Source organism: Coregonus clupeaformis, chromosome 37 (assembly GCF_020615455.1).
Source record: "Coregonus clupeaformis isolate EN_2021a chromosome 37, ASM2061545v1, whole genome shotgun sequence".
NCBI classification, from domain to species: Eukaryota; Metazoa; Chordata; class Actinopteri; order Salmoniformes; family Salmonidae; genus Coregonus; species Coregonus clupeaformis.
The window spans coordinates 6,363,560-6,381,162 of record NC_059228.1 but is presented as its reverse complement, the minus strand read 5'-3'; the positions used below and the strand labels follow the sequence as shown (position 1 = coordinate 6,381,162).

Below are 17,603 nucleotides of genomic sequence, written 5' to 3'. Positions count from 1 at the left end.
TGATGACAGCTTTGCACACTCTTGGCATTCTCTCAACCAGCTTCATGAGGTAGTCACTTGGAATGCATTTCAATTAACAGGTGTGCCTTCTTAAAAGTTAATTTGTGGAATTGATTTCCCTTCTTAATGCGTTTGTGACAAGGTAGGGGGAGTATATAGAAGATAGCCTTATTTGATAAAAGACCAAGTCCATATTATGGCAACAACAGCTCATTACTTTAAGGCATGAAGGTCATTCAATACGGAACATTTCAAGAACTTTGAACGTTTCTTCAAGTGCAGTCGCAAAAACCATCAAGCGCTATGATGAAACTGGCTCTCATGAGGACCGCCACAGGAATGGAAGACCCAGAGTTACCTCTGCTGCAGAGGATAAGTTCATTAGAGTTACCAGCCTCAGAAATTGCAGCCCAAATAAATGCTTCACAGAGTTCAAGTAACAGACACATCAACATCAACCGTTCAGAGGAGACTGTGTGAATCAGGCCTTCATGGTCAAATTGAGAGGAGACTGTCTGAATCATGCCTTCATGGTCGAATTGCGGCAAAGAAACCACTACTAAAGGACACCAATAAGAAGAAGAGACCTGCTTGGGCCAAGAAACACGAGCAATGGACATTAGACCGGTGGAAATCTGTCCTTTGGTCTGGAGTCCAAATTGGAGATTTTTGGTTCAAACCGCTGTGTCTTTGTGAGACGCGCTGTGGGTAAACGGATGATCTCCACATGTGTATTTCCGACCGTAAAGCATGGAGGAGGAGGTGTTATGGTGTGGGGGTGCTTTGCTGGTGACACTGTCTGTGATTTATTTAGAAGTCAAGGCACACTTAACCAGCATGGCTACCACAGCATTCTGCAGCGATATGCCATCCCATCTGGTTTGGGCTTAGTGGGACTATCATTTGTTTTTCAACAGGATAATGACCCAACACACCTCCAGGCTGTGTAAGGGCTATTTTACCAAGAAGGAGAGTGATGGAGTGCTGCATCAGATGACCTGGCCTCCACAATCTACCGACCTCAACCCAATTGAGATGGTTTGGGATGAGTCGGATGGCAGAGTGAAGGAAAAGCAGCCAACAAGTGCTCAGCATATGTGGGAACTCCTTCAAGACTGTTGGAAAAGCATTCCAGGTGAAGCTGGTTGAGAGAATGCTAAGAGTGTGCAAAGCTGTCATCAAGGCAAAGGGTGGCTATTTGAACAATCTCAAATATAAAATACATTTTGATTTGTTTAACACTTTTTTGGTTACTACATGATTCCATATGTGTTATTTCATAGTTTTGATGTATTCACTATTATTCTACAATGTAAAAAATAGTAAAAAATAAAGAAAAACCCTTGAATGAGTAGGTGTCTCCAAACATTTGACTGGTACTGTATATACACAGTTTCAAGTCTCTAGGTCAAACGGGGCGGCGGATATTTGGTTTTAAGTGAGACTGCTTATAACAAAACCACCTATAGGCCAATAGGTGCTATTCTTTCTGACCAAGTTACTCATGGCCTCTTGTTTCTGTGTGTCAAATTAGAAAAAAAATCACCAATCTATGCTTGAATTATTTGACCATATCAAGCAGTACTCACAGTTTGGGCTTGGCCAGGACTGGAGGTGGTTCCTTATTGGCCAACTGTGACATATCTTCATATGAATGGCTATCGGATGTTTCACTCTCGTTGTCTGTTTCATCCTCTGGCAGTTTAAAGTGCACACGGAGGCCTACCCTGGAGCTGGACCTGGGCCCGTTGTGGCTCACCAGAACCCCAGGCTTGAGGCAGGAGGAGGTGGGGGGATCAGGGAGGTTTACAGGGGGAGGGGGCTCAGGTTTATGGAAAGGAGTCCCTTCCACCTTGGGACTCAGACCAATGGCAGGGTCTGATAACACTGAGAAGGCTCTGGAGTCTTCATGGTCAGTCTTAGGCACCTCACCACTGCTCTGGGGCTCAGGGTGTAGCCTGCTGGAGCTAGTAGGCAGGTCTGGGTGAGGGGTGCTCAGGTAGAGTGGATCCAGACAAGATGTACTGGAGCTACGGGTGCCTATCCTGGGGCTGCTGCCCAGGCTTAGTGGGTCCAGGCTGGGCATGCTGATGCTGACAGGGTCCTGGCGCAGCATGCTGGAGCTCAGAGGGTCTAGACGGAGGGTACTGGTGGTCAGAGGGTCCAGTCTTAACGTGCTGGAACTGAGGGGATCCAGGCGGATGGTGCTGGAGTGAGGCTTGATGCTGTTGGTCACAGGAACCTCAGCTTGAGGCTTTAGACTGGGGGGAGTGAGATCTAATGAAGAGGGCTCTGGAACTTGTGTGGACTTGTGTGGAGTTTTCACGTGGTTGCTGTTGGTGTTATCATTGCCTAATGAGGTACAGAGAGAAGGATAAGTACAGTGCCTAGTGAAAGTCTACACACCACTTGCACAGTTTTCACATTTTGCTGCCTTGAAATTAACTCCAACTGATCCACATTTTCAAAGTGAAAGAAAAATTATAGAACATTAAACAAAGATGCATTGATTGTATATATCTTCACAACCCAGAGTTAATAATTGGTGGAAGCACCTTTGGCAGCAATTACACCTGTGAATTATTTTGAATAAGATTCTACCAGCTTTGCACAACTCTTAGGGCAACATTTATCCATTGTTTTTGTCAAAATTGCTGAAGCTCAGTAAATTTAGTTGTGAATCATTGATGGACAACAATATTCAAACAATTTCTCTGATTTTCAAGCATATTTAAGTCAACACCCAGGACTGAGAATGGACCACTCAGGAATACTTAACACCTATTTAAAAAGCCATTCTGGTGTGTCTTAGACATTACAATTTGTGTAATTGTCCCGTTGAAAAATAAAACTCTATTCCAGGGTTAGGTATTCAGAAGACAGGTCTTCCTCTTACTTTTAAACTGGGCTTTGCTCCTGTCTATTTATTTTGATCCTGACAAACTCCATAGTCCCTGCCAGTGACAAGCATACCCATAACATGATGCTGCCATCACAATATTTGTGAAAGTACAGAGGGTTTCACTCTGTAATGTGTTGTATTGGATTTAACCCATACCTGAAGTTTTCAATTTAGGCCAAAAAGTTCATTTCTTTCCCATGTTGTCTTGCAGTATTACTTAACAGAGTGGATTTTTTAACACAGGTTTTCTTCTTTTCACTTTTTCATACAGGCCAGTAATGTGAAGTGAATGCAATGTTGTTGATCCATGCACAGTTTTCTCTCAGCTCAGCCAATGAATTATGTGGCTGTTTTAAAATAATCCTAAACCTCATAGTGATGTCTCTGAACAGTTTCCATTTTCTCTCGCAGCTCAATTAGAAAGGATGGCCAGATCTTTGCAGTGTCTGGGTGATATGATGTACTCCTGAGTGGCGCAGTGGTCTAAGGCACTGCATCGCAGTGCTAACTGTGCCACTAGAGATCCTGGTTCGAATCCAGGCTCTGTCGCAGCCAGCCGCGACCGGGAGACTCATGGGCGGCGCACAATTGGCCCAGCATCGTCCAGGGTAGGGGAGGGAATGGCCGGCAGGGATGTAGCTCAGTTGATAGAGCATGGCGTTTGCAACGCCATGGTTGTGGGTTCGATTCCCACGGGGGGCCAGTATAAAAAAATATATATATGTATTCACTAACTGTAAGTCGCTCTGGATAAGAGCTTCTGCTAAATTACTAAAATGTAAATGTATATCATACACAGATGAATTATCATACTTACAGTGGGGAAAAAAAGTATTTAGTCAGCCACCAATTGTGCAAGTTCTCCCACTTAAAAAGATGAGAGAGGCCTGTAATTTTCATCATAGGTACACGTCAACTATGACAGACAAATTGAGAAAAGAAATTCCAGAAAATCACATTGTAGGATTTTTAATGAATTTATTTGCAAATTATGGTGGAAAATAAGTATTTGGTCACCTACAAACAAGCAAGATTTCTGGCTCTCACAGACCTGTAACTTCTTCTTTAAGAGGCTCCTCTGTCCTCCACTCGTTACCTGTATTAATGGCACCTGTTTGAACTTGTTATCCGTATAAAAGACACCTGTCCACAACCTCAAACAGTCACACTCCAAACTCCACTATGGCCAAGACCAAAGAGCTGTCAAAGGACACCAGAAACAAAATTGTAGACCTGCACCAGGCTGGGAAGACTGAATCTGCAATAGGTAAGCAGCTTGGTTTGAAGAAATCAACTGTGGGAGCAATTATTAGGAAATGGAAGACATACAAGACAACTGATAATCTCCCTCGATCTGGGGCTCCACGCAAGAGCTCACCCCGTGGGGTCAAAATGATCACAAGAACGGTGAGCAAAAATCCCAGAACCACATGGGGGACCTAGTGAATGACCTGCAGAGAGCTGGGACCAAAGTAACAAAGCCTACCATCAGTAACACACTACGCCACCAGGGACTCAAATCCTGCAGTCCCCTGCTTAAGCCAGTACATGTCCAGGCCCGTCTGAAGTTTGCTAGAGTGCCTTTGGATGATCCAGAAGAGGATTGGGAGAATGTCATATGGTCAGATGAAACCAAAATAGAACTTTTTGGTAAAAACTCAACTCGTCGTGTTTGGAGGACAAAGAATGCTGAGTTGCATCCAAAGAACACCATACCTACTGTGAAGCATGGGGGTGGAAACATCATGCTTTGGGGCTGTTTTTCTGCAAAGGGACCAGGACGACTGATCCGTGTAAAGGAAAGAATGAATGGGGCCATGTATCGTGAGATTTTGAGTGAAAACCTCCTTCCATCAGCAAGGGCATTGAAGATGAAACGTGGCTGGGTCTTTCAGCATGACAATGATCCCAAACACACCGCCCGGGCAACGAAGGAGTGGCTTCGTAAGAAGCATTTCAAGGTCCTGGAGTGGCCTAGCCAGTCTCCAGATCTCAACCCCATAGAAAATCTTTGGAGGGAGTTGAAAGTCTGTGTTGCTCAGCGACAGCCCCAAAACATCACTGCTCTAGAGGAGATCTGCATGGAGGAATGGGCCAAAATACCAGCAACAGTGTGTGAAAACCTTGTGAAGACTTACAGAAAACGTTTGACCTGTGTCATTGCCAACAAAGGGTATATAACAAAGTATTGAGAAACTTTTGTTATTGACCAAATACTTATTTTCCACCATAACTTGCAAGTAAATTCATTAAAAATCCTACAATGTGATTTTCTGGATTTTTTTTCCTCATTTTGTCTGTCATAGTTGACGTGTACCTATGATGAAAATTACAGGCCTCTCTCATCTTTTTAAGTGGGAGAACTTGCACAATTGGTGGCTGACTAAATACTTTTTTTCCCCACTGTAACTATACTCAAAGGGATATTCAGTGTCTTTTAATTATTTCTTAACCTCCCCTGATCTATGCCTGTCTAAACATTTATCCCATGCTTTTAAAGCTCATTGGTGCCTTTTGAGGTCAGTTCGGTTTCAGTTCTATTATAAACAAATATTCACGGTTATTGTAGAACATGAAATGCTTATGTGGGTTGAATGCTATAACACAGAATAAAACAATTAATAAATGTTCCGTGATGGTAGTGACTGCCCATTACTGCTAATCACTTATTGACAATAATTTATTCACATTACTTTACTAAACACCTCCCTCTGCAACTGGATCCTGGACTTCCTGACGGGCCGCCCCCAGGTGGTAAGGGTAGGTAACAACACATCTGCCACACTGATCCTCAACACGGGGGCCCCTCAGGGGTGCGTGCTCAGTCCCCTCCTGTACTCCCTGTTCACCCATGACTGCATGGCCAGGCACGACTCCAACACCATCATTAAGTTTGCCGACGACACAACGATGAGACAGCCTATAGGGAGGAGGTCAGAGACCTGGCCGTGTGGTGCCAGGATAACAACCTCTCCCTCAACGTGACCAAGACAAAGGAGATGATTGTGGACTACAGGAAAAAAAGAGGACTGAGCACGCCCCCATTCTCATCGACGGGGCTGTAGTGGAACAGGTTGAGAGCTTCAAGTTCCTTGGTGTCCACATCACCAACGAACTATCATGGTCCAAACACACCAAGACAGTCGTGAAGAGGGCACAACAAAGCCTATTCCCCCTCATGGGTCCTCAGATCCTCATAAAGTTCTACAGCTGCACCATCGAGAGCATCCTGACTGGTTGCATCACCGCCTGGTATGGCAACTGCTAGGCCTCCGACCGCAAGGCACTATAGAGGGTAGTGCGTTCGGCCCAGTACATCACTGGGGCCAAGCTTCCTGCCATCCAGGACCTCTATACCAGGCGGTGTCAGAGGAAGGCCCTCAAAATTGTAAAAGACTCCAGCCACCCTAGTCATAGATTGTTCTCTCTGCTACCGCACGGCTAGTGGTACCGGAGCACCAAGTCTAGGTCCAAAAGGCTTCTCAACAGCTTCTACCCCCAAGCCATAAGACTCCTGAACAGCTAATCATGGCTACCCGGACTATTTGCACTGCCCCCCCACCCCCACCCCACCTTTTTACGCTGCTGCTACTCTGTTAATTATTTGTGCATAGTCACTTTAACTCTACCCACATGTACATATTACCTAAACTACCTCAACTAGCCGGTGCCCCCGCACATTGACTCAGCACCGGTACCCCCCTGTATATAGCCTCCCTACTGTTATTTTATTTTACTTCTGCTCTTTTTTTCTCAACACATTTTTGTTGTTGTTGTTTTATTTTACTTTTTTATAAAAAAAATAATGCATTGTTGGTTAAGGGCTGTAAGTAAGCATTTCACGGTAATGTCTACACCTGTTGTATACGGCGCATGTGGCAAATAAAATTTGATTTGATTTGATTTGAATAAAATATTTCAGTTGTTGTGAATATAACATTTGTTTTGTTTGATGGCTTTATTATTACATTCCAAGTCATCGTCTCATTTCTTTAGAGCTGCTGCCTATGCTGTCTGACAATATCACAATTTTTGTAGTTCTTGAAAGTAAATAAACCATAATTTTATGACTGCTGAAAACCAATATCAATCACTTAGATCATGTATTTTCAGGTAGAGATACCTCGCGAAGCAACTGCTCTCTATTCCACTCGATCGTGCATTCTTCTGTCTCTTCCCATTCTTCTGTCTCTTCTCTCCGTGTCTGCCCCACACTAACCTACTGTAGCAGGCGTAAAAGAAACACACTGACCGGACAAGTAGGCCCGCAATGGAGTATGGTCATTGTAGTTCATTACCACGTTTTCTGAGGTAAACTATGTAGAATATTGGCCTATTGGAAACTACAACTCCCTACTACATTGCACAGTTCGGTTTGATCTGATTTATCTCTAGAGAAACTGCTCAACGTGTGCATTGAGCTCAGAAAAAACCTGAACAAAATGCAATTCAATTAATTGAACCAACATCGGTCAAAATAACCAACATTTCAGTTAATGCTCAGCACTATTAAAACCACAACTATTGCAAACTGATGGATTGTTGTGGGATTTTGTATGAAAATATTTGCTCCTTAATTTAGATGTGCCACGGCAAGTGGTGTGAAGACCTTCAACATCAAGACTTCTTTCGTTTTTTGTGAGTGTTTGTTAATAGAAAAATTATATAATTTTTCTTTCACCTGGAAAATGTGGAATAGGTTGTGTAGATCAGTGGACATTTTATTTATAGGAAATCAATGGGAAAATTCATGGGAAAATGTAATCAATTTTTAGACAAACTGTGCAAGTGTGTGTAGATTTTCACTAGAAACTGTAAACAGTCTCCAAATATAATCTTACTAATAGAACTGTCAAGTCTAAACCTTGTTTGTAAGCCAGTGACGTTACCTTTCACCCTTAGTGCAGCGATACTGGATACAGTTCCATATTTGTTGCTTGCAGTGCAAGTGAACGTTCCAGAATCTTCAGGGAAGACCTCAGCAATAACCAAAGTGCATATTTCCTCTAAAGGGAATACAAAATGAGGGAGATGAGGGTAGCACCAGCTGAATGTCACTGTTGAAGTTCAGGCAACATGACTCATAGATTAAAGGGCAGAGAAGTTACTAGAACAGCATTGCAGCTGTACTATGTAGCTAACCTACCGTTATGTATACAGCATGCACAGAGAAAAAGAAACAGGCAGTAAGCCTCTGCATTGTAAAATATATCTGAATTTCTATGTATAGCTATTACTCAATATGTTGTCTAAGATACAGAGAACTAGTACGCATTCATATAATACATATGCTGCACAGGAGGCTGCTGAGGGGAGGAAGGCTCATAGTAATGGCTAGAATGGAGTCAATGGAATGGGATCAAACACATGGAAACCATGTGTTTGATGTGTTGGATACCATTCCATTAATTCCGTTCCAGCCATTACTATGAGCCCGTACTCCCCAATTAAGGTGCCACCAGCTGCCTGTGATATGCTGTGAGTGAGCCGTGTTTCCAATGGCACAGCAGCTACATTTGTTTCCAATCACGAGTGCTTCCCTGTGTTTCAGACACTCTGAAAGGCTCTGTGACCAAGTAAGCTTCCTTATAAGGTTGAGTGTTAGGAGGAAAAGTAAACTGGCTGTTACTCAGAGGGGTTACAGTAGCTACAGCCCCAGCCAGATACTGTAAACATCTTGGAAGAGAAATGGTGTACACTGTTTCATAGAAAACATCCCTTAGGCTACAGTAGAATATTGACTTTCTGAGGGAAGCACCAGTCGTGTTTTCCAAATGTTGTATTGTATCTATTTTGAATACAATTTACTATTCAGTAACACACCACACCAAATACTTTGATACACGCAGAAATTTGCTCCATCTTAAGATTTTACAATTCCATTAATTGTGCCATGACAGTCTCTCCTTTGAATAATACATACCTGATTCAGCCATGGATCGAGGCTCTAAAAAATAAGAAAATGCTAATATATATATAATTGTTTAAAATCACAGAGCTTCTCATGTTGCCTACTAAAAAACTTGCATTCAGATCTTTTTAGATACTTTAAGAGTATATTTTAGATACCTTTACAGTTTTCAGAATGCTTACAATGAATAATTTTAAAGATAGCTCCATATCAGTGGAAATGTACCAATGAACTAATACAAGAGAATTGTTGTACATCACAGAAAATATCATAAGATGAATTGTACATTATTCTAAAACATAGTAAATGAGTTGGACTTACTCTTCTGCAGGATCCTGAAGTCAGGGGAGTCCTCTATGACAGTTCCTTCTCTGTACCAGTCCACCTTGGGTGAGGGCACCCCTTTAACACGGCACTCTAGCACCACCAGCTGGTTCTCCGACGCCAACAGGTCCTGCAGACTCTGAGGGGCCAAGTAGAGTGCACATACATCCAGTTCATCATCACACACAAAACATACTATTTCGTAAGTACATAAGCTTTAAAATGTACTACAGTGCCTTCAGAAAGTATTCACACCCCTTGACTTGTTCCACATTTTGTTGTGTTACAGCCTGAATATAAAATAGATTAAATTGAGATTTTTGTTCACTGGCCTACACACAATACACCATAATGTTAAAGCGGAATGATGTTTTTCTAAATTTTTACAAATTGAAAAGCTGAAATGTCTTGAGTCTATAAGTATTCAACCCATTTGTTATGGCAACCCTAAATACGTTCAGGAATAAGAATTTGCTTAACAAGTCAGATAATAAGTTGCATGGACTCACTCTGTGTGCAATAATAGTGTTTAACATGATTGTTGAATAACTACCTATCTATGACTACCATCTCTGTACCCCACACATACAATTATCTGTAAGTTCCTTCAGTCGAGCAGTGAATTTCAAACACAGATTCCACCACAAAGACCAGGGAGGTTTTCCAATGCCTCGCAAAGAAGGGCACCTATTGGTAGATGGGTAGAAATAAAAAAAAGCAGACATTGAATATCCTTTTGAGCATGGTGAAGGTATTAATTACACTTTGGATGGTGTGTCAATACACTCAGTCACAACAAAGATACAGTCATCCTTCCTAACTCAGTTGCCGGAGAGGAAGGATACCGCTCAGGGATTTCAGCATGAGGCCAATGGTGACTTTAAAACAGTTACAGAGTTTAATGGCTGTGATAGGAGAAAACTGAGCATGGATCAACAACATTGTAGTTACTCCACGATACTAACCTAAATGACAGAGTGAAAAGAAGGAAGCCTGTACAGAATAAAACTATTCCAAAACATGCATCCTGTTTGCAACAAGGCACTAAAGTAATACTGCAAAAAATGTGGCAAAGCCATTCACTTTTTGTCCTGAATAAAAAGTGTTATGTTTGGGGCAAATCCAATACAACACATTACTGACTACCACTCTCTATATTTTCAAGCATAGTGGTGGCTGCATCATGTTATGCTTGTAATCGTTAAGGACTGGGGAGTATTTCAGGATAAAAAAGAAATGGAATGGGGCTAAGTAAGCAAAGGCAAAATCCTAGAGGAAAACCTGGTTCAGTCTGCTTTCCACCAGAGACTGGGAGATGAATTCACCTTTCAGCAGGACAATAACCTAAAACACAAGGCCAAATCTACATTGGAGTTGCTTCCCAAGAAGACAGTAAATGTTCCTGAGTGGCCGAGTTACAGTTTTGACTTAAATTTACTTGAAAATGTATGGCAAGACCTGAAAATGGTTGTCTAGCAATGATCAGCAACCAATTTGACAAAGCTTGAAGCGAAAACAGTTATTATATGCAAATATTGCACAATCCAGGTATGGAAATCTCTTAGAGACTTACCCAGAAAGACTCACAGCTATAATCACTGCCAAAGGTGCTTCTACAAAGTATTGGCTCATGGGGTGTGAATACTTGTGTAAATTAAATATTTCTGTATTTCATTTTCAATACATTTGCAAAAATATCTAAAAACATGTGTTCATGTTGTCATTATGTTTGTGTGTAGATGGGTGAGAAAATAAATATATTTAATCCATTTTGATTTCAGGCTCTAACAACAAAATGTGGAATAAGTCAAGGGGTATGAATACTTTCTGAAGGCACTGTATATATATATATATATATATATATATATACAGTGGGGAAAAAAGTATTTAGTCAGCCACCAATTGTGCAAGTTCTCCCACTTAAAAAGATGAGAGAGGCCTGTAATTTTCATCATAGGTACACGTCAACTATGACAGACAAAATGAGAAAAAAAAATCCAGAAAATCACATTGTATGATTTTTAATGAATTTATTTGCAAATTATGGTGGAAAATAAGTATTTGGTCAATAACAAAAGTTTCTCAATACTTTGTTATATACCCTTTGTTGGCAATGACACAGGTCAAACGTTTTCTGTAAGTCTTCACAAGGTTTTCACACACTGTTGCTGGTATTTTGGCCCATTCCTCCATGCAGATCTCCTCTAGAGCAGTGATGTTTTGGGGCTGTCGCTGGGCAACACGGACTTTCAACTCCCTCCAAAGATTTTCTATGGGGTTGAGATCAGGAGACTGGCTAGGCCACTCCAGGACCTTGAAATGCTTCTTACGAAGCCACTCCTTCATTGCCCGGGCGGTGTGTTTGGGATCATTGTCATGCTGAAAGACCCAGCCACGTTTCATCTTCAATGCCCTTGCTGATGGAAGGAGGTTTTCACTCAAAATCTCACGATACATGGCCCCATTCATTCGTTCCTTTACACGGATCAGTCGTCCTGGTCCCTTTGCAGAAAAACAGCCCCAAAGCATGATGTTTCCACCCCCATACTTCACAGTAGGTATGGTGTTCTTTGGATGCAACTCAGCATTCTTTGTCCTCCAAACACGACGAGTTGAGTTTTTACCAAAAAGTTCTATTTTGGTTTCATCTGACCATATGACATTCTCCCAATCCTCTTCTGGATCATCCAAATGCACTCTAGCAAACTTCAGACAGGCCTGGACATTTACTGGCTTAAGCAGGCGGACACGTCTTGCACTGCAGGATTTGAGTCCCTGGCGGCGTAGTGTGTTACTGATGGTAGGCTTTGTTACTTTGGTCCCAGCTCTCTGCAGGTCATTCACTAGTTGACATTGTACATACTGTATCTTCTAATTATTAATAGAATGGATAATTTTAGTAGGGTACCTTTGTGAAAACAGGGGCAGCGATGATAGGCCTCCCGTCTAGACCTTGAGGATAGACGTCTAGACCTCGGTTATAGCTGTCACCGTTTAAGTTCTGAAAAAAAGGATTCCATCATTTAAGTAACCAAACACAAATATACATTATTGTCAAGTACTATGTGTGTCTTGAATAAAGATCGCTGAGTAGAAAGAAAAGTTAGACATATTTCAGATATCTGGAATTTCCATTTATATGTTTGCAGTATATTCAGCAGCCAGAGCGTTTTTCAGCAGAATATTACCTCAGACAGAGTCATCTGTATGGGAGCCACCTGGGCAGGCAGTGTAGAGGAAACCACCTGGGTCAGTGGTAGTGCCGTGGTAGTGACTGCCTTTGTCGGTAATGGTGCGGACGTCACTGGGACAGGTGACGGTGTTGACAGTGACGGTGTTGACACCTCCTGCGCCAGTACTGACACTATGTCCACAGGTGGTAGATCTAGAGTACAGACTACCTGGACAGGTAACGGTGCTGACGTCTCCTGGGCAGGGGACAATGTAAACGCCACCTGGGTGGGTGTTGCTGTCACGTCCGTAACAGGAAGGACAGTAGTAGTTACCTTGACAGGCACAGATGCAGTGACTACCTGGCTAGACGGCAGTGAGGTGGCCTCCTGTGGCTGGTCTTCAGTACAGATGGGTGTGTCTTCCTCACACACAGACACAGCACAGACCACTGGACGTAAAGACGGAGCAGCCGGCTGAGCAGGGGTCCTCTGCAGCCTTTAGGTTTACAGGGGAAACAGGATACATTGTAACTAACCAGGTCACACTGGGTTATAATTATTTTTACAGTGTTGAAGTTACATACAGTGCCTTCAGAAAGTATTCATACCCCATTACTTGTTCCACATTTTGTTGTGTTACAGCCTGAATTCAAAATTGATTAAATTGATTTTCTTTACACAAATAATGACAAAGTGAAAAAATGTTTTTAGAAATGTTTGCAAATTTATTGAAAATGAAATAAATAACAGATTTACATAAGTATTCATCACACCCCTGAGTCAATACTAGAAGCACCTTTGGCAGCAATTACAGTGGTGAGTCTTTCTGGGTAAGTCTGTTAGAGCTTTCCACACCTGCATTGTGTAACATTTCCCATTATTATTTTCAAAATTCTTCAAGCTCTGTCAAATTGGTTGTTGATCATTGCCATTTTCAGGTCTTGCCAAATATTTTCATGTAGATTTAAATCCAAACTGTAACTCGGCCACACAATGTAGATTTGGCCTTGTTACAGTCTTGAGAAGTATTCAACCCCCTGAGTCAATACATGTTAGAATATACTTTGCAGCGATTACAACTGTGAGTCTTTCTGGGTACATTTCTAAGAGCTTTGCACACCTGGATTGAAGCTCTGTCAAGTTGGTTGTTGATCATTGTTAATAAAAAGCATGAGCTGGCGCACACCCAGAGAACATTATTTAGTGTAGAGGTGGTGACTAACGGTGAATAAACTGGAAGCTATGAAAACAAAGAGAGTATCACACTCTATGTATAAACTCCCAGTAATTTATTGGGTAAGAAACCACCAACGTTCGGCATCACTGTGCCTTCTTCAGGCTAGACAGACATTTTCAAGTCTTGCCATAGATTTCCAATCCGATTTAACTCAAAAATGTAATAAGCCCACTCAGGAACATTCAATGTCGTCTTGGTAAGCAACTCCAGTGTATATTTGGCCTTGTATTTTAGGTTATTGTCCTGCTGAAAGGTGAATTCATCTCCCAGTGTCTGGTGGAAAGCAGACTGAACCAGGTTTTCCTCTAGGATTTTGCCTGCGCTTAGCTCCATTCCATTTATTTTTTATCCTGAAAAACTCTCCAGTCCTTAACGATTACAAGCATACCAATAACATGATGCAGCCACCACTATGCTTGAAAATATGGAGAGTGTTACTCAGTAATGTGTTGTATTGGATTTGCCCCAAACATAACACTTTGTATTCAGGACAAAAAGTTAATTGCTTTGCCAAGTTTCTTGCAGTATTACTTTAGTGCCTTTTTGCAAACAGGATGCATGTTTTGGAATATGTTTATTCTGTACATCTTTTCACTTTGTCAATAGGTTAGTATTGTGGAGTAACTACAATGTTGTTGATCCACCCTCAGTTTTCTGCTACCACAGCCATTAAACTCTGTAACTGTTTTAAAGTCACTGTTGGCCTCATGGTGAAATCCCTGAGCGGTTTCCTTCCTCTCCGGCAACTGAGTTAGGAAGGATGCCTGTATCTTTGTAGTGACTGGGTGTATTGACACACCATCCAAAGTGGCATTAATAACTTCACCATGCTCAAAGGGATATTCAATGTCTGCTTTTTTTTTATTTTGACCCATCTACCAATAGGCTCCCTTCTTTACGAGGCATTGAAAAACCTCCCTGGTCTTTGTGGTTGAATATGTGTTTGAGATTCACTGCTCGACTAAGGGAACTTACAGATAATTGTCGTGTCGGGTAAAGAGTTGAGGTAGTCATTCAAAAATCATGTTAAACACTATTATGGCACACAGAGTGAGTCCATGCAACTTATTATGTGACTTGTTAAGCACATGTTTACACCTGAAATGATTTAGGCTTTCCATAACAAAGGGGTTGAATACTTATTGACTCAAGACATTTCAGCTTTTCATTTAAAAAAAGGTTGTCCACCATTGGCATATCTATTTATTATTCCCATCGAAATGTTAACTATTATAATCAGATCCAACAATAATATCAAGTGGCTAGAAATCCAGGGTTTAAAAACAGGTGTCATTGTACGCTGATGATTCATGTTTTCTTTTAAAGTTAGAAATACTAGATAAGATCTCACTGCCATGGAAAGGAAAATACCTGTCTACTTGTGGAAGAATCACCCTCATTAACTCTTTAGTCATATCCCAGTTCACCTATTTGCTTATGGCCCTGCCTACACCTAACTTCTTTTTTAAATTATATGAGCAAATAATATTACATTTTATTTGGAACGGCAAGCCAGACAAAATTAAACGGGCCTATTTATATAATTAATATGAATTTGGAGGGCAGAAATTATTAAATATTAAAGCATTAGACCTCTCACTAAAGGTTTCAGTCATACAAAAACTATACTTAAATCCAAACTAGTTCTCTAGCAGATTAGTATGGCTCACCCCGTGTTGAAGAATGTCCTTTTTCCCTTTATTCAGATTACAACCTCTCACTTTCGGTTATTTGAAAATGAAATAATCTCTAAATATCACTATTTTTAAAACAAGCCATATAAAGTTGGTTGCAACTTATGTTTAATCCACCAGAAAAGACAGAACAAAATTTAACCAAATATTATGGTTAAACTCAAATATACTAATAAAAGCATTATTTAAAATAAAAAAAATAAAAACTGAATAATCTTTGTAAATAATATCATAAATAGGACTGGTGAGGTTATTTCAAACATGCTACAAAAATAAATATATGGAAATGTCTCCTCTATCCAAAATTACAATCAACTAATTGCAGCATTCCCGCAAAAATGGAAGAAGCAAGTGGAAGGGTGAGAAAGTAAGGATCTTGTCTGTTGGCCCTGCATTAAATATCAAAATTGGTTAAAGAAAATTGTGATAAATAAAAAAGTATACCAGTTTCATTCAAGGACCAAAAAATGGATAGCTGTGCCATACAGATTGCAAAATAGACACCGGATTCAAAACATAGAGTTTTTCAATTTCAATGATTATACAACATTTTTGCAACCAATAGAATGCTATATCTATGGGGGATAAAACCATCACAGCTCTTCAGATTTTGTTGCGATGAGACAGAATCATTAGATCATTTGTTTTGGTACTGTCCATATGTAGCTTGTTTTTGGTCGCACGTTCAGGAAGGCCTGAAGAATTGCAACATTTACCTGGAGTTAACTCTGCAAATAGCACTGCTGGGTGATCTGAAAAGTCACACTCAATTGATCAATAATATCATAATGATCTTAGCAAAAAAAAGTATATTTAATTTACAATCTGTAGAAACTATGAGAATAGAAAGGTTCAGAACTTTTGTGAAACATCACAGCACAGTTGATGGTGTTCAGAGATACAGTGCATTCGGAAAGTATTCAGACCCCTTGACTTTTCAACGTTTTGTTACGTTACAGCCTTATTCTAAAATGGATTAAATTGCAAAAAAAATTCTCATCAATCTACACACAATACCCCATAATGACAAAGCAAAAACAGTATTTGTTTTTACATTTTTGGAAATGTATAAAGAATACAAAACTGAAATATCACATTTACATAAGTGTTTAGACCCTTTACTCAGTACATTGTTGAAGCACCTTTGGAAGCGATTACAACCTCAAGTCTTCTTGGGTATGACGCTACAAGCTTGGCACACCTGTATTTGGGGAGTTTCTCCCATTCTTCTCTGCAGAACCTCTCAAGCTCAGGTGGATGGGGAGCGTTGCTGCACAGCTATTTTCAGGTCTCTCCAGAGATGTTCGATCGGGTTCAAGTCCGGGCTCTGGCTGGGCCACTCAAGGACATTCAGAGACTTGTCCCAAAGCCACTCCTGCATTGTCTTGGCTGTGTGCTTAGGGTCGTTGTCCTGTTGGAAGGTGAACCTTCTCCCCAGTCTGAGGCCCTTGGCGCTTTGGAGCAGGTTTTTATCAAGGATCTCTCTGTGCTTTGCTCCATTCATCTTTCCCTCGATCCTGACAGGTCTCCCAGTCCCTGCCGCTGAAAAACATCCCCACAGCATGATGCTGCCACCACCATGCTTCACTGTAGGGATGGTGCCAGAGTGACCGTAGGACCTCCCTGAGCAAGGCCCTTCTCCCATGATTGCTCAGTTTGGCCGGGCGACCAGCACTAGGAAGAGTCTTGGTGGTTCAAAACTTCTTCCATTTAAGAATGATGGAGGCCACTGTGTTTTTGGGGGCCTTCAATGCTGCAGACATTTTTTGGTACCCTTCCCCAGATCTGTGCCTTGACCCAATCCTGTCTCTGAGTTCTACGGACAATTCCTTCGATCTCATGGCTTGGTTTTGCTCTGACCTGCACTGTCCACTGTGGGACCTTATATAGACAGGTGTGTGCCTTTCCAAATCATGTCCAATCAATTGAATTTACGACAGGTGGACTCCAATGAAGTTGAAGAAGCATCTCAAGGATGATAAATGGAAACAGGATGCACCTGAGCTCAATTTCGAGTCTCATAGCAAAGGGTCTGAATACTTATGTACATTTTTTATAAATTTGCAAACATTTCTAAAGACCTGTTTTCGCTTTGTTATTATGGGGTGTGTAGATTGTTGAGGATTATTATTTTTTAAATACATTTTAGAATAAGGCTGTAACGTAACAAAATGTGGAAAAAGGGAAGGGGCCTGAATACTTTCCAAATGCACTGTAGATGGGAGGGGTTGAGGGGAGCTGAAGGGTGGGACTAAAAACAAACAAAATATAACTAATGTAAAATATACTGTGTCTGTAAAATGTATATAGTACGTATAAGCTGGAAGTAGACGCCTAAGTGTTGTTGTCTATTAATTTACTC

The 17,603-nt window shown here is 41.1% G+C and overlaps 1 protein-coding gene across 6 annotated transcripts in view; it reads right to left on the bottom strand.

Annotated features, from left to right (window-relative positions):
• Positions 1 to 17,603, bottom strand: part of mypn (myopalladin) — a 51,290-nt gene that overhangs the window by 16,760 nt on the left and 16,927 nt on the right. For 5 of the 6 annotated variants that reach the window (XM_045211513.1, XM_045211509.1, XM_045211512.1 and 2 more), the window contains exons 5-10: positions 12,326 to 12,806; positions 12,046 to 12,138; positions 9,135 to 9,276; positions 8,826 to 8,849; positions 7,792 to 7,908; positions 1,590 to 2,352 (exon numbers count right to left, since the gene is read on the bottom strand). In XM_045211513.1, coding sequence (XP_045067448.1) covers positions 1,590 to 2,352; positions 7,792 to 7,908; positions 8,826 to 8,849; positions 9,135 to 9,276; positions 12,046 to 12,138; positions 12,326 to 12,806 — 1,620 coding nt within the window. The remainder of the gene's footprint in view (positions 1 to 1,589; positions 2,353 to 7,791; positions 7,909 to 8,825; positions 8,850 to 9,134; positions 9,277 to 12,045; positions 12,139 to 12,325; positions 12,807 to 17,603) is intronic. The other variant, XM_045211510.1, reaches the window with a different exon arrangement.